This window comes from Theropithecus gelada, chromosome 2, assembly GCF_003255815.1.
Source record: "Theropithecus gelada isolate Dixy chromosome 2, Tgel_1.0, whole genome shotgun sequence".
Taxonomy (NCBI): domain Eukaryota; kingdom Metazoa; phylum Chordata; class Mammalia; order Primates; family Cercopithecidae; genus Theropithecus; species Theropithecus gelada.
Window position 1 is genome coordinate 91,370,885 of NC_037669.1, and position 27,497 is coordinate 91,398,381.

A 27,497-nucleotide genomic window follows, 5' to 3' on the forward strand; every position below is an offset into this window, starting at 1 on the left:
CTTAGTCGCCCAGGCTGGAGTGCAGTGGCGCGATCTCGGCTCACTGCAAGCTCCGCCTCCCGGGTTCATGCCATTCTCCTGCCTCAGCCTCCCGAGTAGCTGGGACTACAGGCGCCCGCCGCTTCGCCCGGCTAATTTTTTGCATTTTTAGTAGAGACGGGGTTTCACCATGTTAGCCAGGATGGTCTCGATCTCCTGACCTCGTGATCCGCCCGCCTCGGCCTCCCAAAGTGCTGGGATTACAGGCGTGAGCCACCGCGCCCGGCCAGCCCAGCTAATTTTTGTATATATATTTTTAGATGGAGTTCTGCTCTTGTCGTCCAGGCTGGAGTGCAATGGCGTGATCTCAGCTCACTGCAATCTCCTCCTCCCAGGTTCAAGTGATTCTCCTGCCTCAACCTCCGAGTAGCTGGGATTACAGGCGCCTGCCACCACGCCTGGCTAATTTTTGTATTTTTAATAGAGACATGGTTACTCCATGTTGGCCAGGCTGGTCTTGAACTCCTGAGCTCGAGTGATCCACCTGCCTTAGCTTCCCAAAGTGCTGGGATTACAGGCGTGAGCCACCATACCCAGCCCCGGTCCTTGTTCTTACTTGATGTTCATATTATCCTGTCATTTTGTAGTGGTAACCTCTTCAAATTTCCTCCTGATTTCCTTTTGCTATGGTCTTAGTAGACTTTCATAGTGTCCTTGATTTCTGGTAGAAGGTTTTTTTTCTATCTTTTTTTTTTTTTTTTTTTTTTTAGAGACAGGGTATTTCTCTGTTGCCCAAGCTGGACTGCAGTGGTGTGATCACGGCTCGCAGCAGCCCTGACCTCGCAGGTTCAAGCAATCCCCCCACCTCGGCCTCCCCAGTAGCTGGGACCACAGACGTGCACCACCGTACCCAGCTAATTAAAAAAGTTTTTTTTTTGTAGAGATGGAGTCTCCCTATTTGCCCAGGGTGGAAGATGTTCAAGTCTTGTTACATTTTTGGTTTTAGACTTGCGGTTAGAAAAAACTCTCCAACCGTGTTTTTCTTCTCCTCTCACAGTACCATAACAGTCATCAACATAGAAGACTTCTGTGACCAAATAAGTGTGTTTTTCCTCCACACACCACTCAGCAGACACCAGCTGGGTATTCTCACGTTTATTTCTGACTGTCTTCCTGGAGACAGCAACAGATCTCACAGGTTGAGGGCTCAGCCCATAAGACAGCACCCCCTCCCGACCCCCTTCAGACACCAGTCCCAAGTATGATTTCTGAAAAAACTGCAGATTTTCTTGAGTTCTTATCTTTAGAATATACCTTATTAGGATTTCCAGTTAAAGTCGCTTGAAGGGTCAGGCACGGTGGCTTACACCTGTAATCCCAGCACTTCAGGAAGCTGAGGTGGTCGGATTGCTTTGAGCCCAGGAGTTCAAGACCAGCCTGGACAACATGGTGAGACCTCGTCTCTATGGTTTAAAAAAAAAAAAAAAAAAGTCACTTAAAATAGTCCTTTGTGTGATTCTCTTTCCAATTCAGTATATAGTAAGTTTGCTTTATGCTTTAGGGATTGCTTTTTCTAATTTAATTTTATAATTGTTTAAAATATTTGTGATTCCAAAGCCAAATCTGTAAAACAAGGTATATTCAGAGAAAACTGGCTTTCTACCCTTGTAGCCTCCACTCAATTCTTTCCTTCCTCTATAGCAGTGGTTTTCAGCCTTGGGAGCTTTTAAACAATATTGATGCAGTGGCCCCACATCCAGTCAAGGCCATGATTGCACCACTGCACTCCAGCCTGGGCAACAGAATGAGACCTTGTCTCAAAGGGGGGGGAAAAAAAAAAACCAACATCCTGGGGCATCAGGAACACGTTTGACTTGGGATCTGCATATTATTCTATGATTCAGATGTACTAACTGGCCTGATTTGTTATTTTCATTTGATTACTAGTCTGTAACATGTGTCTTGTGTTTTAATTACAGAATATGTGAAATTTTGTTCTTAGGAAAATGAGAATGACTTAATTTTGCTAATTTGCTTTTTCTTTTATTAGCGTGTAATTTTTTTCTTTTGGCATCAGTTACTGCCGCCATTTTTTCCTTCTCTTTGCTCTAATCTAAGCATATAGATTCAATTCAGTAGATACTGTGAGTGCTAGCTGGTGTTCTATCAATTTGAAATGGTTCTGTGGCCATGGAAGTTTGGGGGATGCTTCTACAGGCTGGGGACACATTAAACAGCTTTATAAAGGGGAGGAACATCATCATATTTATACCCCATGCAAGCTGTGTGAAGAACTGGTCTGAGGCAGGGCCAGGCTGGATGCTGGGAAACTCCATGTTGTTTTTTTTTGAGACAGAATCTCGCCCTGTCGCCCAGGCTGGAGTACAGTGGTGCAATCTTGTCTCACTGCAACCTCTGCCTCCTGGGTTCAAGCAGTTCTCCTGCCCCAGCCTCCTGAGTAGCTGGGATTACAGGCATGCACCACCATGCCCAGCTATAGTAGAGATGGGGTTTCGCCATGTTGACCAGGCTGGTCTCGAACTGACATCAAGTGATCTGCCCGCCTTGGCCTCCCAAAGTGCTGGGATTACAGTCATGAGCCACTGCGCCTGGCCCTGTTTCCATTCTTTTTTTTTTTTTTTTTTTTTTGAGACAGAGTGTCACTCTGTTGCCTAGGCTGAAGTGCAGTGGCACGATCTCGGCTCACTGCAAACTGCCTCCTGGGTTCACGCCATTCTCCTGCCTCAGCCTCCCGAGTAGCTGGGACTACAGGCGCCTGCCGCCGCACCCGGCTAATTTTTTGTATTTTTAGTACAGACGGGGTTTCACCATGGTCTTGATCTCCTGACCTCGTGATCTGCCTGCTTAGGCCTCCCCAAGTGCTGGGATTACAGGCATGAGCCACCGCGCCCGTCCCTTGTTTCCATTCTTAAAAGGGAGTTCTTGACTGTCTTTCAAGGGTATGGTAAAAATTAAAGATAATGTGTGCTAAATACCCAGTGTCTGGTGTGATAACTGTAATTGGTTGTGTAATCGTTTCTATTGATCGTAGAACTCATATCTCTCAAAACCAGGGAACTTGCATATTTAAAAATTCTTGGGAAGTTAGATTATCAGTAAGAATTTTGATTGTAAAATACAGAATTGTGACAGGAAAAATAGCAATGGCTGGAAGGGAGTGGGGATGGGTAGGAGGAGGTATTTCCCTAGTTCTGGGAAAGCCTGAAGCAAAGCTGGTCTTTACAGCAGAGAATGATCCTTTTAGGTCTAGATAGCTGATGTTCCTAGAGTTGAAGTTTCTGCCCCTGTGTAAGTAGTGCTCTGTGTCATCTCTGACTTGACCCACAATCCCTACCACTCCTTGCTCTGATCTTGCTACAGTCAGATCCTATACTTAGGGAGACATTCTTTCTCTTTCTCTGAGGCATGGCTTATGCTGGACTAATCATTCCACCCTTGACCTACTGTTACAGCCTGTGTGTTTAGGAGTAAATGGGGGAGTAATTAAAATTGTGTGATTGGAGATGGTCATGGCATTGCCCCTGACATAAGGAGCCTGGAGGAACAGGAACTGTGAAGTTTATTGGTTCTATTCTGGACCTATTGAATTTCAAGTCCAACCCATGGAGTTGGAGTTCCAGCTGGCATTTAGCCAACGTTGGGAATGTGGGTCTGGAGAGCGCAATGGTCATGAGTCAAGCTCACTTTTTCACATTTCTTTTCCTTTGCATATGCCTTCCCTTCTGCCTGGAATGCTGTCCTCCCCTTCTTGTTTCTCTGCTGAACTGCTACTTGTCTTTTATCAACCAGTTCAAGGGTTTCCTTTTCTGCACAGCAACAACCCTATGAGGTAGGTGCTGTTATTATCCTGGTTTTGTAGATGAGGAAAGTGAGGCGCAGAAGTTAAGTAACTTATTCAAGGTCATACTGCTAGTAAGTGAGGTGACTGGATTTGAACCCAAGCAGCCTGGCTCAGAATCTATGTTTATAAGTGCTTCATTCATACTGGTTTCTAGGTACTTGGTAAGTACTTACCATATGAATCAAGTGTTCATAGTAGTCATCTATGTGCAAGAGAGTTAAGGAGGCAGGTTCTCTGTTTTAGGACAGTATTTCCAGTGAGACAAAAAGCAATCCCCAAATGTTTCCTAATGTGTTTCCTTTTCTCTGTTCCTGTTACCATTCAAGCTTTCTTCATTTTTTGTTAGGACTATTATAGTAGGCCCATTATTGGTCTTCCCACTGCATGTCTTATTCCATTGGTGATATTATTATTAGAATAGTCTTTCCAAAATGCATGTATGACCCTCTTATTCCCTTGTGGTAGATCTACTCCATTGGCTCCACAGTGCCTAAATCTGTTCCTGATCCAAACAAAAGAGTAAGCTATTCTGTATCCCCAGTTCGGAATATTCCAGAGAAGGAATGGCTTGGGTTGGGTCATATTCCCTTTTGGGAATAAGTTACCATGTATGTTCTATGCTTGTTCCAAGCAAGTTACCTTGCTTGAGAACACTGATTTGCCCAGCTTGGATCATGCACCCTCTCCTATGACCAAGTTGGAATGGCAGGCAGAGTGAGAAGCCTGTGAGAAAGCCACTCCTAAAGGATAACTCTGGTTATCTAGCTAGAAGGAGGTGGGGGTTTGGAGTAGTGTCACAGGAGGTAGGTTGACACAGTGGTATGGCTAAACACTGTTGTGGCCTTCAGCTTCCCCATAGCCTTCCTGTGTTATTTCAGCAGATGTCCACTCTGGTCAGCACTGGGACAGGGGAGGATAAGAGTGCTCTTGACTATAGGAGCTTATCATCTGTCTGGTAGGGGCAGCAGTAAGCAAGCAGGCAACATGATCCTTCTGCAGGAAAAAGCTGGGGGGATTCTAATAAACATTGTATTGCTAAGGATTCATAATTAAATAATGAAATGGTGGAATTTATTTCAAAAAATGTAAAACAAACATTTTATTGATTGACACTTTTACTTTTCCTCAGTTGTCAAATTTAGATGACTCAGATTCTGGCTTGACCACTTTCTAGCTGTGTGACCTTGGGTACAATTCTCTGAGTCTCAGTCTCCTCAGCTACAAAATGGGATGGTAATAGGGTTGTTGTGAAGGGTATATGTGATGATGCATTTAAAATGGTTGGCATAATACTTGCACATAGTGGGACTCAAAAGTCATAACTAACAAAAAATGTTTGAGGCTGGGCGTTGTGGTTCACGCCTGTAATCCCAGCACTTTGGGAGGTCAAGGCGGGCGGATCACCTGAAGTCAGGAGTTCGAAACCAGCCTGGCCAACATGGTGAAACCCTGTCTGTACCAACTATACAAAAATTAGCCAGGTGTGGTGGTGGGCACCTGTAATCCCAGCTATTTGGGAGGCTGAGGCAGGAGAATCGCTTGAACCCGGGAAGCAGAGGTTGCCGTGAGCCGAGATAGCAGCACTGCACTCCAGCCTGGGCAACAAGAGAGAAACTCTGTCTCAAAAAAAAAAAAAAAAAAAAAAATGTGAACGAGGTATACATGGCAAAATAAGAACTGTGAAAAAAAAATGTGACACTGCAGTATTTTAAAGATAAATAATTTTGAAAAACCAGCAAACAAACCCTCCACAAAACTATAATATCCCTAACATTTTACTGTCTCAGCACTTCCATACATAGGGTCATTAAGTCTGCTCTTGGGTCATTTGTGGTAAGTGGTACTACCCTCACTGCATTTGTGAGAATACTGAGGCTCAGAGAAGTTTAAGTTCTCTTTTCTTTTTTTGAGACAGGGTCTTGCTGTGTCACCCAGGTTGGAGTGCAGTGGTGTGATTACAGCTCAAGCTCCCTGGCTCAAGCCATCCTCCCACCTCAGCCTCCCAAGTAGCTGGCACTACAGGTGCACACCACTGTGCCTGGCTAATTAAAAAAAATTTTTTTTGTAGAGACAGGGTCTCACTATGTTGCCCAAAGTTGTCTTGAACTGCTGGGCTCAAGCAGTCCTCCCTGCCTTGGCCTCCCAAAGATTATGGATGTGAGGTACTGCACCTGGCCAGTTTAAGTTCTGAAGCTATAATGCAAACCTGTCTTTTGTGTTGAAATCTTATTATTGTTACACTTGCTTTGTTCTCCAGAGTGTTGTCAGATATTAAAAATGAATGGTTTATATTGTAAAATGACAGTTAGACTAAAGATTAGTGGTATAGTTTTGGTTATTTGAAAATATAGCAGATAATTCTTGTGCAAATAATTTGGCAGGGTAGCTCTTTGGCTTTTGGTTTCTTAATAGGCTGATTTTTGCTTTTAACAGGATGCCTTGGGTATGGTTGGAAGTGCCTGCTTCCTGGCTGGCATGTAAATGATGGAGAAACCTGATCTGCCTCTTTGCAGCTTTGCATCAGAACAGAGGGCAGCTGAGATAGCAGAGTTTGTTAGGTGGTACCTTTTGGCTGTAGAGAGTGTTAATGTTTATGGATAGTTAATTAGCACATTTGGGAATGGAAAACAATTTCTCTCCTCTGCTAGATTTCTCCCCTCTTCTAGATTGCAAGGTTTATGAATTTGGAGGAATAAGAATCTTCCACTTTCTCAGTGGCATGGCAACTCTACATGCTAATGCTTTCAAAAGAAACAGAAATCTTAAAATGAAGGAATTTTTTTTTTTTTTTAAGTGATATGTCATGTCTTATTTGGGGCTCACAGCTCTTGTGCTGTAAAGAGCATACCAAATCTTTTTTTTGCTTGGTTAAGATGTCTCCATTGTTTTTGTTTTTAAAATATGGAGTGTTTTTTCTCTCTCTTTTCTTCCTCAGTCCTCACTTGGTTTATTATTATCTTATTTTTAATTTTATTTATTTATTTATTTTGTTTATTTATTTTGAGATGGAGTTTTGTTCTTGTTGCCCAGCCTGGAGTGCAACGGTGCAATCTTGGCTCACTGCAACCTCCACCCCCCGGATTCAAGTGATTCTCCTGCCTCAGCCTCCTGAGTAGCTGGAATTACAGGCGCCAGCCAAAATGCCTGGCTAATTTTTTGTATTTTTAGTAGAGACAGGGTTTCACCATGTTAGCAAGGCTGGTCTCGAACTCCAGACCTTAGGTAATCCGCCTGCCTTAGCCTCCCAAAGTGTTGGGATTACAGGCGTGAGCCACCATGTCCAGCCTTTTTTTTTTTTTTTTTTTTTTGAGACATAGTCTTGCTCTGTCACCAGTCTGGAGTACAGTGGCACAGTCTCAGCTCACTGCAACCTCCAGTTCTCCTGCTTCAGCCTCCCGAGTCAGTGGGACTATAGGCACGTGCCACCATGCCCAGCTAATTTTTGTATTTTTAGTAGAGATGGGGTTTTACCATCTTGGCCAGGATGGTCTCAATCTCTTGACCTCGTGATCCACCTGCCTCAGCCTCCCAAAGTGCTGAGATTACAGGTGTGAGCCACTGCACCTGGCCTATTATCATTATTATTATTATTATTATTATTATTATTATTTTAAAGTGATAGGGTCTTGCTATGTTGCCCAGGCTGGTTTTGAACTCCTGGGCTCAAGTGATCCTCCTGCCTCGGCCTCCTAAAGTGCTGGGGTTACAGGCATGAGCCACCATACCCAGCCTCCTTAATTGGTTTATTGCTAAATGTTTAAGCTTATAAACTTAAGAAGGAACCTCGTAATACTTTGGAGCTCTCCTTTTAAACTTGCATTGATTGGGTGGGTAAACTTGCTCTGTGGTTGCCCTGGAAAAAGAGGGGCTTAGGTGAGGTGAACATTGCTTTGATTCCATACTGTACTGCTGTTGAGAGACTATCTGCAGGCTGAAATTTGGATAAGACAATTTGTACACCCAGTTAATAATTTTTTTTTTTTTGAGACGGAGTCTCGCTCTGTCGTAAGACTGGAGTGCAGTGACGCAATCTCGGCTCACTGCATTTCCCCACCTCCCAGGTTCAAGCAGTCCTGCCTTAGCCTCCTGAGTAGTTGGGACTACAGGTGTGCGCCACCACGCCCAGCTAATTTTTGTATGTTTAGTAGAGACGGGGTTTCACCATGTTGGCTGGGATGGTCTCTTATCTCTTGACCTTGTGAGCTGCCTGCCTTGGCCCCAGTTAGTAAATTTTTATCGGCCATGTGCTGAGCACTGTGCTGGAGATTTAGAAATGAGTCTGACAAAATGCCTGTCTTCTAAGAGTTCATGATCTATTCTCCAGACAGACAGTGAACCCACTTACAATGTGCCTAGGGTGTTTTCACTTATAAATGTACAGGATTCTAGGGGAGGGTTATGGGAACTGCCTGGTAGAATGAGAAGGTGAATATCAGTGGATATACCCACACAGGCTGTGAAAATGTTCCTTTTCTAGGTAGAAGGAGGGTTTCAGATGGTTAGATGGGAACAGGGGAGAGGTACAGGAGGTAAGGTTGGAGAAGTATTAGTAATAAAGCTAGCTTTTTTTTTTTTTTTTTTTTGAGATGGAGTCTTGCTCTGTCGCCCATTCTGGAGTGCAGTGGCGTGATCTTGGCTCACTGCAACTTCCACCTTCCGGGTTCAAGCGATTTTCCTGCCTCAGCCTCCTGAGTAGCTGGGATTACATGCGCGCGCCACAACGCCCAGCTAATTTTTGTATTTTTTTTTTTTTGAGATGGAGTCTGGCTCTGTCACCCAGGCTGGAGTGCAGTGGCCGGATCTCAGGTCACTGCAAGCTCCGCCTCCCGGGTTCACGCCATTCTCCTGCCTCAGCCTCCCGAGTAGCTGGGACTACAGGCGCCCGCCACGTCGCCCGGCTAGTTTTTTGTATTTTTTTTAGTAGAGACGGGGTTTCACCGTGTTAGCCAGGATGGTCTCGATCTCCTGACCTCGTGATCCGCCCATCTCGGCCTCCCAAAGTGCTGGGATTACAGGCTTGAGCCACCACGCCCGGCCAATTTTTGTATTTTTAGTAGAGATGGGGTTTCACCATGTTGGTCAGGCTGGTCTCAAACTCCTGACCTCGTGATCCGCCTGCCTTGGCCTCCCAAAGTGCTGGGATTACAGGCGTGAGCCACCACGCCTGACCCTCTTTTCATTCTTCTTCTTCTTTTTTTTTTTTTTTTGAGACTGAGTCTGGCTCTGTCGCCCAGGCTGGAGTGCAGTGGCCGGATCTCAGCTCACTGCAAGCTCCACCTCCCGGGTTTACGCCATTCTCCTGCCTCAGCCTCCGGAGTAGCTGGGACCACAGGCGCCTGCCACCTCGCCCGGCTAGTTTTTTTTTTGTATTTTTTAGTAGAGATGGGGTTTCACCGTGTTAGCCAGGATGGTCTCGATCTCCTGACCTAGTGATCCGCCCGTCTCAGCCTCCCAAAGTGCTGGGATTACAGGCTTGAGCCACCGCGCCCGGCTCTTCTTCTTTTTTTTTTTTTTTTTTTTTTTTCTTCTGAGACAGAGTCTTGCTCTGTTTGCCCAGGCTGGAGTGCAGTGGCACGATCTCGGCTGACTACAACCTCCACCTCCCAAGTTCAAGCAATTCTTCTGCATCAGCCTCCCGAGTAGCTGGAACTATAGGCGCCTGCCACCATGCCTGGCTAGTTTTTTGTATTTTTAGTAGAGATGGGATTTCACTGTGTTAGCTAGGATGGTCTCGATCTCCTGACCTCATGATCCGCCAGCCTCAGCCTCCCAAAGTGCTGGGATTACAAGTGTGAGCCACCTTGCCCGTCCAACTTCTTTTTAAAAGCATAATAAAGCTAACTTACTCTTTGTCAGGTATGAGCTAAGTCATATATATAAAATATATGAAATATGTATGTATGTCATATACTTTATATGTATGTATATGTGCGTGTGTGTGTATGTATGAGTGTGTGTGTGTGTATATATTTATATCTCACATCACAAAACCATGCCAGCACCGTCTGAATATCAAGGGGCTTTAGAACTGGTAAATTGAAGGCTGGGCGCGGTGGCTCATGTGTATAATTCCAGCACTTTGGGAGGCTGAGGTGGGCAGATCACCTCAGGTCAGGAGTTCAAGACCAACCTGGCTGACATGGCAAAACCCTTTCTCTACTGAAAATACAAAAATTAACCAGGCATGATGGTGGGCGCCTGTAGTTTCCCAGCTACTTGGGAGGCTGAGGCGGGAAAATCACTTGAACTTGGGAGGTGGAGGCTGCGTTGAGCAGAGATTGCACCATTGCATTCCAACCTGGGCAATTCTGTCTTAAAAATAAAACAAAACGGCCGGGCGCGGTGGCTCACGCCTGTAATCCCAGCACTTTGGGAGGCCAAAGCGGGCAAATCACGAGGTCAGGAGATCGAGACCATCCTGGCTCACACGGTGAAACTCTATCTCTACTAAAAATACAAAAAATTAGCCAGGCATTTTGGCGGGCGCCTGTAGTCCCAGCTACTCAGGAGACTGAGGCAGGAGAATGGCGTGAACCCAGGAGGCGGAGCTTGCAGTGAGCCGAGATCACGCCACTGCACTCCAGCCTGGGTGACGGAGTGAGACTCTGTCTCAAAAAAAAAAAAAAAAAAGCTTTTTCTGCTCAAAATTGCCTGTAACACCAAATGAATAAAGGATGTGGTAAATTGTTTTCTTGTTACTACACCTCGGAACCTACTGAGTCATTGCTGCATTGTGTTGTAGGATGTGCTTGTTTATTGTTAGTCACAATTAGATTATAAGCTCCATGAGGACAGATGATTTGTTTTGCTCCCTCCCTAATCTCAATGTCTAGCATATAGTAAATATTTACTACATGGATGAAAAATGTCCTAGTTTTTTCCTGCTTATTCCCGCATCTCTTTGTTTCTTTTCCTTCCTGTTTTCCTAGTACTTAAGATTTACATGACTCACGGTGAAGGACTTTCAATAGTTTTTTTTTTTAATTGCTTTATTGAGATGTAATTTATATATCATAAAATTCACCCATTTTAAGCGTGCAATTTATTTTTAGTAAACTTACAGACTTGTACAGCTATCACCACACTTTGAGAACATTTTTCACCCCAAAAGTTCCCTCTTTTGTGTCTATTTGCAGTCACTCCCCATTCCCTCTGCAGCCCCAGCCTACCGCTAATCTACTTTGTGTTTTTCTAGTTTTAACTTTTCTGGGCATTTTACATAAATGGAATCATTCAATATGTGGTCTTTTTTGAGCCTGGCTTACTTTTTACTTTGCATAATGCCTTTTTTTTAAATTGAGGTGAAATTCGAACAACATATAATTAATCTTTTTAAAGTGTATAATTTTGTGGCATTTAGCACATTCACAATGTTATGCACCCACTGCAGCTTTCTAGTTGCAACATCTTTTCATTCCCTCAGAAGAACAACCTGTACCCAATAAATAATCATTTTTCATTCTCCCCTCCTTTCATCTCCTGGCAACCATCAGTTGGCTTGCCTCTATGGGTTAACTATTCTGGATATTTCATATAAAAGGAATCATACAATATGTGATTTTTTTTTTGTGTCTGACTGCTTTTATTTAAATATTTTTGGGGTTCATCCAAGTCACATATGTCAGTAATGATTCCCTTTTATGGCTGACAGGGTCTTTTGCTCTGTCACCCAGGCTAGAGTACAGTGGCATGATCGCAGTTCACTGCAACCTTGACCTCCCAGGCTCAAGCCATCCTCCCACCTCAGCGTCTGAGGTAGCTGTGACTACAGTCATTAGCCACTGTACCTGACTAATTAATTTTGTTTATTTGCTTGTTTTTGGAAAGATGAGGTCTTATTACATTGCCCAGGCTGGTGATCATTCCATCTTGGCCTCCCAAAGGGCTGGGATTACAGACTTGAGCCACTACACCTGCCCCATTTTTGTTTTTTAATTTTTAAGATTAAAATTAAGAGATAGTCTCCCTCTTTTGCCCAGGTTGAAGTGCAGTGGTACAATCATGGCTCAACGCAGCCTCGACTTCCTGGGCTCAATGGATCCCCTACCCCAGCCCCCTGAGTAGCTGGGAATCAAGTGCATGCCACCTTGCCTGGCTAATTTTTAAAATTTTTGTAAAGACACGGGGTCTTTCTGTGTTGCGTGGGCTGGTCTCAAACTCCTGAGCTCAAATGATCCTCCTGCCTTGGCGTCCCAAAATGCTGAGATTATAAGCATGAGCCACTGCTCCTGGGCCCATGTCAATTCTTATAGGCCCATTGCATACATTTAAATGGCTACGTAGAGGTTTGTACTCATGCCTATAATCCCAGCACTTTGGGAGGCCAAGGCGGGCGGATCACGAGGTCAGGAGATCAAGACCATCCTGGCTAACACGGTGAAACCCCGTCTGTACTAAAAATACAAAAAAATTAGCCGGGCATGGCGGTGGCCGCCTGTAGTCCCAGCTGCTGGGGAAGTTGAGGCAGCAGAATGGCGTGAACCTGGGAGGGAGAGTTGCGTTGAGCCGAGATCATGCCACTATACTCCAGCCTGGGTGACATAGCAAGACTCTGTCTCAAAAAAATAAAATAAAGTACACAGTAAGATATGCATGGGTTATATGCAAATACTATGGCTGTTCTACATTTTTTAGTATCTTCAGATCTGAGTATCTTCAGATTATGGTATCCATGGGGGTCTGGAACCAATTCCCCACGGATACTGAGGGATGATTATATACACAAATATATGTATATATTCATCTATGTGTGTGTGTATGTGTATACACACACACATATATATATTTCTCTCCATATGTGAGTTTTGTTGAGAACATATTCCTAGAACTGGAATTGTTCCTGGGTTAAAGGCAGTTTACATTTAAAATTTTAACAGAGACTGTCAAATTGTCCTTCTCAATGTTAAGATCACTCTGATAAGTGTGAAGAGAATTGATTGACAGTGAGAAAAAAGGTTTTGAGGCTACTGCAAGTCATCCAAGCAAGAAATGATGTGCCTCAGAATTAGGATGATAGTGGAGATCAAGGAAAGTAGACTGATTTGAGAGACGAAGTGGGAGGGAGAACAGATGGAATTGTTAATGAAGTAGATGTGAGTAGTGAAAGAGAGGAAAGAGTCTAGAATGATTCGGGTGGATTTGCGACTTCAACTAGAGTTGCTATGTGAGATGAAAGCCTACTTGTCATGGCCAGACCAGATGACTTCATAGATACTTTGTAACTCTGACATTTTATGATTTTAGAATTTATGACAACATCCTTATTTATAGATTGAATGAGATCCATATTGAATACTTTGTCTTTTATAGTTGTAGAGATATAATTTCATTTGATTGGCATTTGTAGAGCAAGCACTGACACATTGAGTCTGTCACTAAACTATACAGAAATTTTTTTTTTTTTTTTTTTTTTTTTTTTTTTGAGATGGAGTCTTGCTCTGTCACCGAGGCTGGAGTGCAGTGGCGCAATCTTGGCTCACCGCAACCTCTGCCTCCCAAGTTAAGTGATTCTTCTACCTCAGACTCCCGAGTAGCTAGGATTACAGGAGTGCGCCACCACCCCCAGCTAATTTTTTTTTTGTATTTTTAGTAGAGACAGGGTTCACCATATTTGCCAGGTTAGTCTTGAACTTCTGACCTCAAGTGATCCACCTGCCTCAGCCTCCCAGAGTGCTGGGATTACAGGTGTAAGCTACTGCACTTGGCCTAAACTGTATAGATTTTTTCTCATCTCTGGAATCTATTTGTTTTCCTTCTGTTCATAAGCCACACATCTAACCTAAGCCACTACTTTTGTCTATCAACTATAACCAAAGTGATCTTTATATAATCTAGTCTGCAATGACTCCTTTTGCTCCAGGTACTTCATATTGTAACAGAAGTGCTATGTCCGCTGCCGATCCACTCACAGTGAACATTTCAAAATGGTTCTGCTTGGCCAGGCGCGGTGGCTAACACCTGTAATCCCAGCACTTTGGGAGGCCAAGGTGGGCGGATCACTTGAGGCCAGGAGTTCATGACCAGCCTGGCCAATGTGGCAAAACCCTGTCTCTACAAAAAAAAACCAAAAATTAACAGGCCAGGCGCGGTGGCTCACGCCTGTAATCCTAGCACTTTGGGAGGCTGAGGCAGGTGGATCACCTGTCAGGAGTTCAAGACCAGCCTGGCTAACGTGGTGAAACTCTGTCTCTAAAAAAACACAGGCTGGGCGCGGTGGCTCACGCCTGTAATCCCAGCACTTTGGGAGGCCAAGGTGGGCGGATCATGAGGTCAGGAGATTGAGACCATCCTGGCTAACACACTGAAACCCCGTCTCTACTAAAAATACAAAACATTAGCTGGGTGTGGTGGCAGGCATCTATAGTCCCAGCTACTCGGGAGGCTGGGAGAATGGTGTGAACCTGGGAGGTGGAGCTTGCAGCGAGCCAAGATCTCACCACTGTACTCCAGCCTGGGGGACAGAGCAAGTCTCCATCTCAAAAAAACAAAAAACAAAAAACCCCGTCTCTAAAAAAAATACAAAAAACATTTAACTGGGCATGGTGGCAGGTGCCTGTAATCCCAGCTACTTGGGAGGCTGAGGCAGGAGATTCGCTTGAACCTGGGAGGTGGAGGTTGCAGTGAGCTGAGACTGTGCCATTACACTCAAGCCTGGGCAATAAGAGCGAAACTCATTTCGATAAAAAAATACATAAATTAGCCAGGCGTGGTGGTGCGCACCTGTAGTCCCAGCTACTCAGGTGGCTAAGGCACGAGAATTGCTTGAACCCAGGAGGCGGGGGTTGCAGTGAGCCAAGATCACGCCAGTGTACTGCAGCCTGGGCAACAGACCAAGACTGTCTCAAAAATAAAACGAAAACCACACACAAAAACAAAAAAACCAAATTGATTCTGCTCAATTCCACCTTGTTTGAGGTGCCCAAGTCTCACCCTCTTTCCGGCGTTCTTATAGCTGTTCAGGACTGGAGGTGTCAGGGAATGGGTGCAAGCAGGGAGCCTGCAGGTGCAGAATCAATGGATTTTTTTTTTCCCCCGAGACGGAGTTTCGCTCTTATGCCCAGGCTGGAGTGAAGTGGTGCGATCTCAGCTCACTGCACCCTCCGCACCCCCGAGGTTCGAGCGATTTTCCTGCCTCAGCCTCTGGAGTAGCTGGGATTATAGGCGCCAGCCACCACGCCTGACTAATTTTTGTATTTTTATTAGAGACGGCGTTTTGCCATGTTGGCCAGGCTGGTCTCAAACTCCTGACCTCAGGTGATCCACCCGCCTCAGCCTCCCAAAGTGCTGGAATTACAGGTGTGAGCCACCGCACCCGACCAGAATCAATGGATTAAGAGGAAAGGTATTCTGTACTGGAGGACTTCCTTGTCATTGCCTGTTCTGGATAGAGGGATCTTTCTTTCCCCTTTTCTCAATTATGGCTTCCTCTCCCATTGAGTTTTGATCACTACTCTCCAGACTACTACTACTGGCTTTTCAGTCCCCTCCAAGAGAATCTTTATCAAGTACTTTATATATTTGTTCTTGCCCCCTTCTCTCAGGTGAAGGAGACAGGGGATACAGAGGAACAACCAGTTTAAGTCTTCTGAATATTGCTGTGCCACAGCATGGCTTCCAGATTGGTTTACCATGATATCTGTACTCTTTTCCCACATTGCTTATACTCATGCCATAACACACTCCTTTCATTTCTTGAAATCACAAGCTCATTTACCTTCTAGCCCAACTGTAGTTAGACCTTATGGTTTCTGGACCCAGGACCTATCTCCTCTCTCTCTCACAGAGCACTCTGTGCTTGCCATTGTTGTAGTATATTTCACACTATTATGATTTTTTGGTTGTTGATTTTTCCACTAGATCCTAAAAGGTCTTTGTAGACAAGGGACCATATTAAATCATCTTTATTTCCTTGCTGGATAGCACAGTGCCAGTTATGGGAAGGCTCAGTAACTATTTTTTGAATGAATGAATGTGTATTAGGCACCAACCAATATTGAGCTATTTTTTATTTTTTTAAATTCAGAGATGAAAGAATTAATACAGAAGAACAATATAAGGCCAGGTGCGGTGGCTCACGCCTGTAATCCCAACAGTTTAGGATGCCTCGGTGGGCGGATCACTTGAGGTCAGTAATTTGAGACCAGTCTGGCTAACATGGTGAAGTCCCGTCTCTACTAAAAATACAAAAATCAGGCCGGGCATGGTGGCTCACGCCCGTAATCCTAGCACTTTGTGAGGCCAAGGTGAGTGGATCATCTGAGGCCAGGAGTTCGACATAGCCAACATGTCGAAACCCCATTTCTACTAAAAATACAAAAAAAAATTAGCCAGGCCTAGTGGCAGGTGCCTGTAATCCTAGCTACTCGGGAGGCTGAGGCAGAATTGCTTGAACCCAGTGGAGGCTGCAGTGAGCCAAGATTGTGCCATTGCACTCCAGCCTGGGAAACAAGAACAGAACTCTGTCTCAAAACAAACAATAATAATAATAATAATAATAGTAATAGTTGCAGGACGGGCACCATGGCTCACGCTGTAATTTCTGCACTTTGGGAGGCCGAGGTGGGCAGATCACTTCAGGTCAGGAGTTCGAGACCAGCCTGGCCAACATGGTGAACTCTTGTCTCTACTAAAAATACAAAAATTAGTCGAGCGTGGTGGCACATGCCTGTAATCCCAGCTACATAGGAGGCTGAGGCAAGAGAATTGCTTAAACCCGGGAGGCAAAGGTTGCAGTGAGCCGAGATCACACCACTGCACTCCAGACTGGGCAACAGAGCAAGACTCTGTCTCAAAAAAAGAAGAAATACTTCTTTTTTTAATTGTAGATATTCGTAACCATATATTTCACTCTTAGCACTGCTTTTGGTGCATCCCCTAAATTTTGTTATGTTGTTTTTGTTTTTGTTTCAAGGTATTTTCTAATTTCCCTTTTAATTTATATGTATATGTAAATTAATATTGTTGTGATAGGTTATTGGTCATGATATTTTACAATTATTTTTCCAGCATTTTAAGATGTTATGTTCTGAGAGAGAGTGCCTGGCACTACAGTTTTTAATTTCAATGACTGCTTTTTTCCATAGAAGTTCAATTTTTTCCAAGTCTCCCTGTTTTTTTAAATTTTTGTTTGTTTTTTGAGACAAAGTCTCACTGTGTGACCCAAGCTGGAGTGGAGTGCAGTGGCGTGATGACGGCTTATTGCAACCTTGACCTCTCTGGGCTCATGTGATTCTCTCTCCCGAGTAGCTGGGACAGTAGGCTTATGCCACCATGTCTGGCTTATTTTTGTATTTTTTGTAGAGACAAGGTTTCTCCATGCTGCCCAGGTTAGCCTCGAGCTTCAGGCCTCAAGCAGTCCTCCTATCCCTGGTCATTTTTAATCATATCTTAATTTTTCTTTATGCTTTTGCTTCCTTTTTCATTTTTTAAAATTTTTTTGCTTTTTTATGTCTTTGTTTTAAATATACTGTTCTTATTTTATAATAGTTCTGTAATCATGATCTCTAACCCTTTGAGATATTCCCTTAGAGCACCCATGCTAAATTGTTTCATTGTGTGTTTTATAATTTTAGGTAGTGTAGTCATGTTCACTGGGGCTTTAATTATAGAAATCTCACAATATCTGGGTTGAGGACCTAAAGTGATATATGATCTGTCTACCTGAGTGACAGGCTGGAGTGTGGTTGTGTGATCACGGCTCACTGCAGCCTCTGCCTCCCTGGGCTTAGGAGATCCTCTCACCTTAGCCTCCTGAATAACTGGAACTACAGGCCCATGGCACAATTCCCAGCTAATTTTTTGTTTGTTTGTTTGTTTGTTTTTGGTAGAGATGGGATTTCGTTGTATTGCCCGGGCTGGTCTCAAACTCCTGGGCTCAAGCGATCCTCCTGCCTCAGCCTCCCAAAGTGCTGGCATTACACGTGTGAGGCACAAGGCCCGTCCAGGCACATGTGTTTCAAATGATCAAAGGAAATTATTGGCTACTGGTTCTAGATAATTCTAGTCATATGATAAATGAGCATTTGCCTCCTTCCTGGGACTATTTTTGTTACAGAGGCCTTACATTAATTTTATTTGTCTCCCTGAGCCATTTTCAGTTTGTATTTACCTAATACTCGTATTTCTCTTTTTTAAAGGGCAGGAAGTCTTAACATGTTTTTTAAAAAATAAAAATAATCTTGGCCGGATGTGATGGCTCATGCCCATGATCCCAGCACTTTGGGAGCCCAAGGCGGGTGGATCACTTGAGGTCAGGAGTTCGAGACCAGCCTGGCCAAAATAGAGAAACCCCATCTTTACTAAAAATACTAAAATCAGCCGGGCATGGTTGTGGGCGCCTGTAATCCCAGCTACTCAGGAGGCTGAAACAGGAGAATTGCTTGAACCTGGAGATGGAGGTTGCAGTGAGCCAAGATTGTGCCACTGCACCTCAGCCTGGGTGACACAGCGAGATTCTATCTCAAAAAAAAAATAATAATAATAATAATCAGATTAAGCTTTGAAGGTTAGGAAAAAACCTTATGCAGATAATATGGTTTACTAGTGAGAATTTAGGTAACAAATAAAATGATAAGTGAAAGGTCAAAAAAAAAAAAGTTTTTGAGTTTTTTTTTTGACATAAAGACATGTGGTACGTTTTCCTGATTAATGTACTGTCCATGGGTAGGTGAAAACTCACCCATATTGGCAGGGGGAAGTATAACTTAATAGTTAATTTACTTTTATTTTTATTTTTATTTTATTTTATTTTATTTTATTTTACTTTATTTTATTTTGAGATAGAGTCTTGCTCTATTGCCCAGGCTGGAGTGCAGTGATGCGATCTTGGCTCACTGCAATCTCCACCTCCTGGGTTCACGCCATTCTGCCTCAGCCTCCTGAGTAGCTGGACTACAGGCATCCGCCACCACGCCCATCTAATTTTTTGTATTTTTAGTAGAGATGAGGTTTCACCATGTTAGCCAGGATGGTCTCGATCTCCTGACCTCGTGATCTCTCTGCCTCGGCCTCCCAAAGTGCTGGGATTACAGGCGTGAACCACCATGCCTGGCCTATGTTTATTTTTATTTATTTATTTATTTTTAGATGGAGTCTCATTCTGTCACCCAGGTTGGAGTGCAGTGGCGCAATCTTGGCTCACTGCAACCTCCGTCACCTGGGTTCAAGCGATTCTCCTGACTCAGCCTCCCAAGTAGCTGGGATTACAGGCATGCACCATCACACCGGCTAATTTTTGTATTTTTAGTAGAGACTGGGTTTCACCATGTTGGCCAGGCTGGTCTTGAACTCCTGACCTTGGGTGTTCCACCTGCCTTGGCCTCCCAAAGTGCTGGAATTACAGACATGAGCCACCACGCCTGGCCTAAGTTATTTTAAAATGCAGTATAAATGCTATTATCTAGCTGGTCTGAGGATTCTCTTTAAAGAACTTTATTTATTTATTTATTTATTACTTTATTTATTTTTTTATTGAGACAGAGTCTTCCTCCGTCGCCAAGGCTGGAGTGCGGTGGCAGGATCTCAGCTCACTGCAATCTCTGCCTCCTGGGTTCAAGTGATTCTCATGCCCCAGCCTTCTGAGTAACTGGGATTACAGGCATGTGCCACTGTGCCTGGCTGGGTTTTTTTGTATTTTTAATAGAGATGGGGTTTCACCATGTTGGCCAGGCTGATCTTGAACTCCTGACCTTAAGTGATCTGCTCACCTTGGCCTCCCAAAGCACTGGGATGACAGGTGTGAACCATCTCACTTGGCCTAAAGGATATTAAAGAAGAAAATTTCGGGCCGGGTGCAGTGGCTCACGCCTGTAATCCCAGCACTTTGGGAGGCCGTGATGGGTGGATCATGAGGTCAGGAGATGGAGACCATCCTGGCTAACACAGTGAAACCCCATCTCTACTAAAAAAATACAAAAAAAATAGCTGGGCCTGGTGGCGGGCACCTGTAGTCCCAGATATGCGGGAGGCTGAGGCCATAGAATGGCATCAATCTGGGAGGTGGAGCTTGCAGTGAGCCAAGATTTTGCCACCGCACTCCAGCCCAGGTGACAGAGTGAGACTCCATCTCAAAAAAAAAAAAAAAAAAAAAAAAGAAAATTTCACTATTTTATATCATAACATTATCAATAAATTTGGTAGACTTCTTATTCAATTGGAATGATACAAATTAGATGGAACGTAGATGTGAGCAGAAATAAAATTGCCAGATTGAGTATATTGAAGGTATAAAGAGTTTGTTTTCAAAGAAATATTGTATTTCCTATATTGTCTTAATATGATCACATTGGACAACTATTTGTGATTGAGTTTGGAAGACTATGAAATCGCCCACTGCTTGGTTTTGAGGGACTTAGGTCTATTGTAAAAGACTTGCAAAAAGGGAGGATAAAAATGGGGCCTGGTGACATAATAATGACTAAATGTTGCTTCTTTATTTTGCAGTTCCAATTCCTAGCAGATTTAATAGACGAGTATCAGGTATGTGTTCTATTTCATAACATACTACTAAAATGCCGTTTTAAGATAGGAATATATTGAAAAAACAGATATGTTGAATAAAAAGATAAGCTCCCATCACAGAATATTATCTAAAAGTAAAATCATCTATAGTTTCTTTATTCTGTTTTTAAGTTCTGAGTATGTATGTACATATTTTATATTGCTATAATTGGTACAGTTTGTCTCTTTGCATTTATGTCATTACTATTTTTTCATGTTTATAATTACAGCTTCAGAAAATGATTTTTCATATTCCTGTTTCTGGTATTCTGGCTTATGCCGCCATTAACTCTTACATATACCTTTTTGAGCCACTTGAATTATTTCCTCAGTTTGGGTGCTGGAAGTGGCATTCTCTGATCAGAGACTGAGCATTGCCTTGGCTTTTTCTGTCTTATTTTCCAGAGACAGTTCACAGATTAGGCTGCTGGGAGAAAGGCACCCTGTACATGCCTCTTTTCCACTAATGTCTCAATAACATGGAATTTAGATGTAAAATAGTACTTCACATCATTTTATATGGCATTTCTTTTTTTTTTTTTTTTTTGAGACGGAGTCTCGCTCTGTCGTCCAGGCTGGAGTGCAGTGGCCGGATCTCAGCTCACTGCAAGCTCCGCCTCCCGGGTTCACGCCATTCTCCTGCCTCAGCCTCCCGAGTAGCTGGGACTACAGGCGCCTGCCACCTCGCCCGGCTAAGTTTTTGTATTTTTAGTAGAGACGGGGTTTCACCGTGTTAGCCAGGATGGTCTCGATCTCCTGACCTCGTGATCCGCCCGTCTCGGCCTCCCAAAGTGCTGGGATTACAGGCTTGAGCCACCGCGCCCGGCCTGGCATTTCTTTTGGTTGTTAAAAAAAAATGAATGCTGGCCAGGCGCAGTGGCTCACACCTGTTATCCCAGCACTTTGGGAGGTCTTGGCGGGCGGATCACGAGGTCAGGAGCTTGAGACCAGTCTGGCTAACATGGTGAAACCTGTGTCTACTAAAAATACAAAAGAATTAGCCATGTGCAGTAGTGCGTCCCTGTAGTCCCAGCTACTTGGGAGGCTGAGGCAGGAGAATCACTTGAACCCGGGAGGCGGAGGTTTCAGTGAGCCAGGATCGTGCCACTGCACTCCAGCCTGGGCAACAGAGCGAGACTCCGTCTCAAAAAAAAAAAAAAAAACGCTTTCCAAATATGGGAAATCTGTTTGTATTTTCTTATGTGGTACCAGGTTGGTAATATTTTGCCCTTTTTTCTGGTATAGTCCATATTAGTTTAAAAATAAGTTTGGGTAAACTTTCTATCCAGGTTTTTGACCTTTTGAAATTTTTAATGCAAAATTTCCTTAGGTGGTTATGCTATTTTTTAAATTGAGTTAGAGATGTTAATATATGACTGTTACCTCAAACACTGCTGGACACATAGGCACTCAGTAAATATTTATTGCATATGCACATCATTTTTTTTTTAAATGATTGTTTCTGAGAAGGCTCCCCTTTTTTTCATAAAACTGGTAAATATATTTTATGAAAGTTTTTCTTAAAGTGTTTGACTTTTTGATAAATATGGAATTTATTTGGTAGTACAGTGGAATGTTAATGTGTTTCAAAACTGCTAGGCAAGTGGTATGTATCACATTGTTCTTTCATATTTCCTTGTTTTAGGAAGGTTTCTTGATTTAAAATTGTCATCTGACCTATTATAGTGCTAGGAATTGCTTTTCTATCCCTTAATCTTTGTCTTTGAGAAAATCGGCTCATTTATGTTTTCAGAAAGCTTTTGTTATCATTCTACACAAAAATCTGTTGAAAGGAGGTTGAAGAATATGTTATGGTAAGAGAATCAATATCCTGAGGGTAGGTATTAAGGTTAGTTTGATACCCGTAAACTATTATCTTCCATTTTTGTTCATCTCTGCCCTGCACCTTTTTTTCCTCTGAAAGATTAGTTAAATCCCTTGACATCTGTAGGATAGGTCTGGGAGATGGAAAGTATAGTGATACCTCCTCCCTAGGTCACAGTTGGTGTTAGTTTGTGAATTGCTGCTTGGCCCTCTGCCAGTATTGTTCAAATCTTGAACCTTGTGGAAGACTCAGACAAGTACATGGTATTATCCCTCCTCCTCAGATTTTGTAATCTTAGGATTTAAGATTGAAATGTTAAATGAAAATAAAAGATTTTTCAAATAATTCAGTAGGATGATACAGGAATCCTGTGATCATACGTAAAGTATCCTCTCATAATACATTACATTTTTTTTTTGTTTTTTGAGATGGAGTCTCACTCTGTCCCCCTGGCTGGAGTGCAGTGGCGCGATCTCGGCTCACTGCAAGCTCCGCCTCCCGGGATCATGCCATTCTCCTGCCTCAGCCTCCTGAGTAGCTGGGACTACAGGCGCCCGCCACCACGCCCGGCTAGTTTTTCTTTTTGTATTTTTAGTAGAGACGGGGTTTCACCGTGTTAGCCAGGATGGTCTCGATCTCCTGACCTCGTGATCCGCCAGCCTCGGCCTCCCAAAGTGCTGGGATTACAGGCGTGAGCCACCACGCCCGGCCTACATTACATTTTTTAAGTGCAGACTGTGTGCTAGGTGCAGTTTTAAGGACTTTCTAAATACCTGCCTTATATTGTTGAATATAATCTTCAAAAAAACACTTTCAGTGAGGTCCATACCACTATTATCCCCAATTTACAGATGAGGAAACTGGAAACAAAGCAGAGGTTTAGTAACTTGCAGTAGTTGAGGTGAGCATATGCCCATAGGTAGCATGGATCTTAAGTACTTACCCTTGCTATCTCTAAGGATTCTTTCTTTTACCCTCTGGAACTCTTGGTTAGTCTTCAGCTAAATCCCCCAAATTCTCACCCTGTTCTCTCAGTGCAGCTTTCACTTTCCAGCTGTAGCTGAAGCTTGGCTTGCCCTGTAGGCTTCTCAAACAATGGCTCTTTCCTCTTCTACCTTTCTTGTAACACTGACGGGAAATGGGTGAATGTCTATTGATTCTCCTGGCTGCTTCCAGATCATTCTCTCTTCCTTCTCCCTGAAACCTTCAGTTTAAAACTTCGCATTATGGCTGGCCATAGTGGCTCACACCTGTAATCCCAGCACTTTGGGAGGCTGAGGTGTGAGGATTGCTTGAGCCTAGAAGTTTGAGACCAGCCGGGCAACACAGTAAGACCCCATCTCTCAAAAAATTGAAAAAATTAGCTGGGCATGATGGTGCACACATGTAGTCCTAGCTATTCAGGAGGCTGAGTTAAGAAGATTGCTTGAGCCTGGAAGGTCAATGCTGCAGTGAGCTATGATCGTTCCACTATACTCCAGCCTGGATGACAGAGTGAAATTCTATCTTAAAAAAAAAAATTAAAATAAAACTTAACATTATTATATTTTACCAGCCACTGCTCCTCCTTGTTTTAGTCATCTAACAATCCCCAGGTTGTTCCTACTTATTTCCACATATAGATGATTCTTCCAATGTCTGGCCTTCCATTCTTTGACCTCCTCTCCTCCAAGAATCTTTTTTTTTTTTTTTGAGACAGAGTCTCGCTCTGTCACCCAGGCTGGAGTACAGTGGCTGGATCTCAGCTCACTGCAAGCTCCGCCTCCCGGGTTTACGCCATTCTCCTGCCTCAGCCTCCCGAGTAGCTGGGACTACAGGCGCCCGCCACCACGCCCGGCTAATTTTTTTTGTATTTTTAGTAGAGACGGGGTTTCACGGTGCTAGCCAGGATGGTCTTGATCTCCTGACCTCGTGATCCGCCCGTCTTGGCCTCCCAAAGTGCTGGGATTACAGGCTTGAGCCACCGCGCCCGGCCTCTCCTCCAAGAATCTTGTCCTCCAGTTGTCCACCCTACTTCAGCCACTCACTCCCAATGGTCATACTCTGCTATGACAAGCATTGCAACTCTTTATCATTTCAGTGAGTGGTCCCATTCTGCAACCACTGCCTGCTGTCTTCTCAGCTCCTTTGCTGTCCTTGTTGGATAACTTGTTGATTCTGCAGTCTTTTTACTATTCCTCACTTCTTCCTTACTAACCTTAAATTCCTGAATCAGTGATTATAATCACTCCCTGGCACATACCCTCAATTTGCTTTTCCCTTTAAGTTTTTATTATTTATTTATTTGTTTGTTTATTTATTTTGAAACAGGATCTCACTCTGTACCCATGCTAGAGTGCAGTGGCATGATCACGGCTCATTGCAGCCTCAACTTCCCAGGCTCCAGTGATCCTCCTGCCTCAGCCTCCTGAGTAGCTGGGACCACAGGTGCACACTACCATGCCTGGCTAATTTTTGTATTTTTAGTAGAGACAGGGTTTGGCCATGTTGCGTAGGTTGGTCTTGAATTCCTGAGCTCAAGCAATCCGCTTAGCTTGGCCTTCCAATGTGCTTGTTTTACAGGTATGAGCCACCATACCTAGCCTTACTTTTCCCTTTTTATTTGCTTTGCTAAACTGACTTTGGTTAAGTTCAGTTCTCCACTTTGTGCCTATACCAATAATAGCTGAACCTGGTTGGAGGAAAATAGATAGCCTTATTGACTGATCTTACTTTCAGTTCATGATTATTAACTTCTAGCAGGCTCTTGATACCAGCAATCATGCTATGTTCCCATACTTTTTTTTTTTAATAAATTTTTTTGAGACAGTCTTTCCTTGTCGCACAGGCTAGAGTGCAGTGGCACAATCTTGGCTCACTTCAACCTCCACGTCTTGAGTTCAAACGATTCTCATGCTTTAGCCTAATTTTTGTATTTTAGTAGAAATGAGGTTTCACCATGTTGGCCAGGCGGGTCTTGAACTCCTGGCCTCAGGTAATCTGCCTGCCTCAGCCTCCCAGCATGAGCCACTGCTCCCAGCCTTTTTTTTGAGACGGAGTCTCGCTCTGTCACCCAGGCTGGAGTGCAGTGGCCGGATCTCAGCTCACTGCAAGCCCCACCTCCCGGGTTTACGCCATTCTCCTGCCTCAGCCTCCCGAGTAGCTGGGACTACATTAGCTGGGACTACAGGCGCCCGCCACCTCACCCGGCTAATTTTTTGTATTTTTTAGTAGAGACGGGGTTTCACCGTGTTAGCCAGGATGGTCTTGATCTCCTGACCTCATGATCCACCCGTCTCGGCCTCCCAAAGTGCTGGGATTACAGGCTTGAGCCACCGCGCCTGGCCAGCGGCCAGCCTTTTAAAATAAATTTTAGGCCAGGCATGGTGGTTCATACCTGTAATCCCAAGCACTTTGGAAGGCCGAGGCGGATGGATCACCTGAGCCCAGGAGTTCGAGAGCAGCCTGGCCAAGATGGTGAAACTCTGTCTTTACTAAAAATACTAAAAATTGGCTGGGCATGGTAGTGGGTGACTGTAATCCCAGCTATTCAGGAGGCTGAGGCAGGAGAATTGCTTGAACCTGGGAAGTGGAGGTTGCAGTGAGCTGAGATTGCGCCATTGCACTCTAGCCTGGGTGACAAGAGCAAGAGTCTGTCTCATTAATTAATTAATTTGAGAGACAAGGTCTCCTTCTATTGCCCAGGCTGGGCTAGAGTGCATTGGTACAATCATAGCTTACTGCAGCCTTGAAATCGTGGGCTTAGGGGATCCTCCTGCCTCAGCCTCCCGAGTAGCTGGGACGACAAGTGTGCACCACCATGCCCAGCTAATTTATTTTTTGTAGAGGTAAGGTCTCCCTTTGTTGCCCAGGCTGGTCTCAAACTCCTGGTTTCAAACTATCCTCCTGTCTTGGCCTCCCAGTGTTGGGGTTACAGGTGTGAGCCACAAGCTCCATGCTTTGTTCACTTGTGTTCTCCTAGATAAGGCTTTCATACCTTCCCCTTCTCAAAACCTCCTATGCTTCCTTCCTCATCCTTAGCAGATGATCTTGTTCCCTATTTAACCAAAGAAGTAGGAAAACAAGAGAATTTCCAGAATCCCATCACTATCTATTCTTCACTTGCCTATGTATGAGTTTACAGTATCCACCTGTGCTAGATCCCATCCCTTCATCCTTTTAGCTGTTAGCTCCTCTCCTGCATAATCTTTTATCTTTTAACTCAGTTATTCTTTCAGCAAAGAAACATATCATTGACTCCATTTCTTAAAAAATAAACTTTTTTTGACTCTTTTCTCTCCAACCTTTTTGTCTCTATACCTTTAAAGTAAAATCGCTTGAAGGAGCTGTTTGTATTTGCTATTTCTAGTTGCTTTACTTCTATTTTGAGATAGAGTCTGGCTGTGTCACCCAGGCTGGAGTGCAGTGGTGTGATCTTGGCTCACTGCTACCTCCACCTCCCAGGTACAAGCGATTCCTGTACCTCAGCCTCTGAGTAGCTGGGATTACAGGCGTATGCCACCATGCCTGGCTAATTTTTGTGTTTTTAGTGGAGACAAGGTTTTGCCACGTTGGCCAGGCTGGCCTTGAACGCCTGGCCTCTTAAGCCTATTCTAATCAGACTTTTTTTTTTTTCCTTTTAAACTCAGTGGTAAGAATCTAATCAGACTCTTGCTTCTGTATCTCACCAAAATTATCTTTCTTGTTTGCTCACTCACATTCTTCAGACCTTCATTTAAAGGACACCTTTTTCAGGCCAGGCGAGGTGGCCTGTAATCCCACCACTTTGGGAGGCCAAGGCAAGTGGATCACCTGAGGTCAGGAGTTTGAGACCAACCTGACCAACATGGTAAAACCCCATCTGTACTAAAAATACAAAAATTAGACGGGCGTGGTGGCAGGCGCCTGTAATCCCAGCTACTCAGTAGGCTGAGGCAGGAGAATTGCTTCAACCCGGGAGGCGGAGGTTGCAGTGAACCAAGATCGTACCATTGCACTCCAGCCTGGGCAACAAGAGTGAAACTGTCTCAAAAAAATTAAATAAATAAATAAATAAATAAATACACACACAAAGTTAGCTGGGCATGATGGCGCATGCCTATATCCCAGCTTCTTGTGAGGCTGAGGCAGGAGAATCACTTAAACTCTGGAGACGGAGGTTACAGTGAGCCGAGATTGTGCCATTGCACTCCAGCCTGGGCAACAAGCGTGAAACTCCATCTCAAACAAACAAAAAAATACAAAAATTAGCTGGACGTGGCTGAGGCAGGAGAATCGCTTGAACCCAGGAGGCGGAGGTGGCAGTGAGCCGAGATCGCACCACTGCACTCCAGCCAGTGCTATAGAGCAAGACTC

At 44.0% G+C, this 27,497-nt stretch overlaps 1 protein-coding gene across 3 annotated transcripts in view; it reads left to right on the plus strand.

The window, feature by feature from the left end:
- The window catches only part of PRKAR2A (protein kinase cAMP-dependent type II regulatory subunit alpha), a 100,156-nt gene that overhangs the window by 17,859 nt on the left and 54,800 nt on the right, over positions 1 to 27,497 (plus strand). For all 3 annotated transcript variants that reach the window (XM_025376139.1, XM_025376140.1, XM_025376141.1), the window contains exon 2: positions 20,282 to 20,317. In XM_025376139.1, the coding sequence (XP_025231924.1) occupies positions 20,282 to 20,317 (36 nt within the window). The remainder of the gene's footprint in view (positions 1 to 20,281; positions 20,318 to 27,497) is intronic.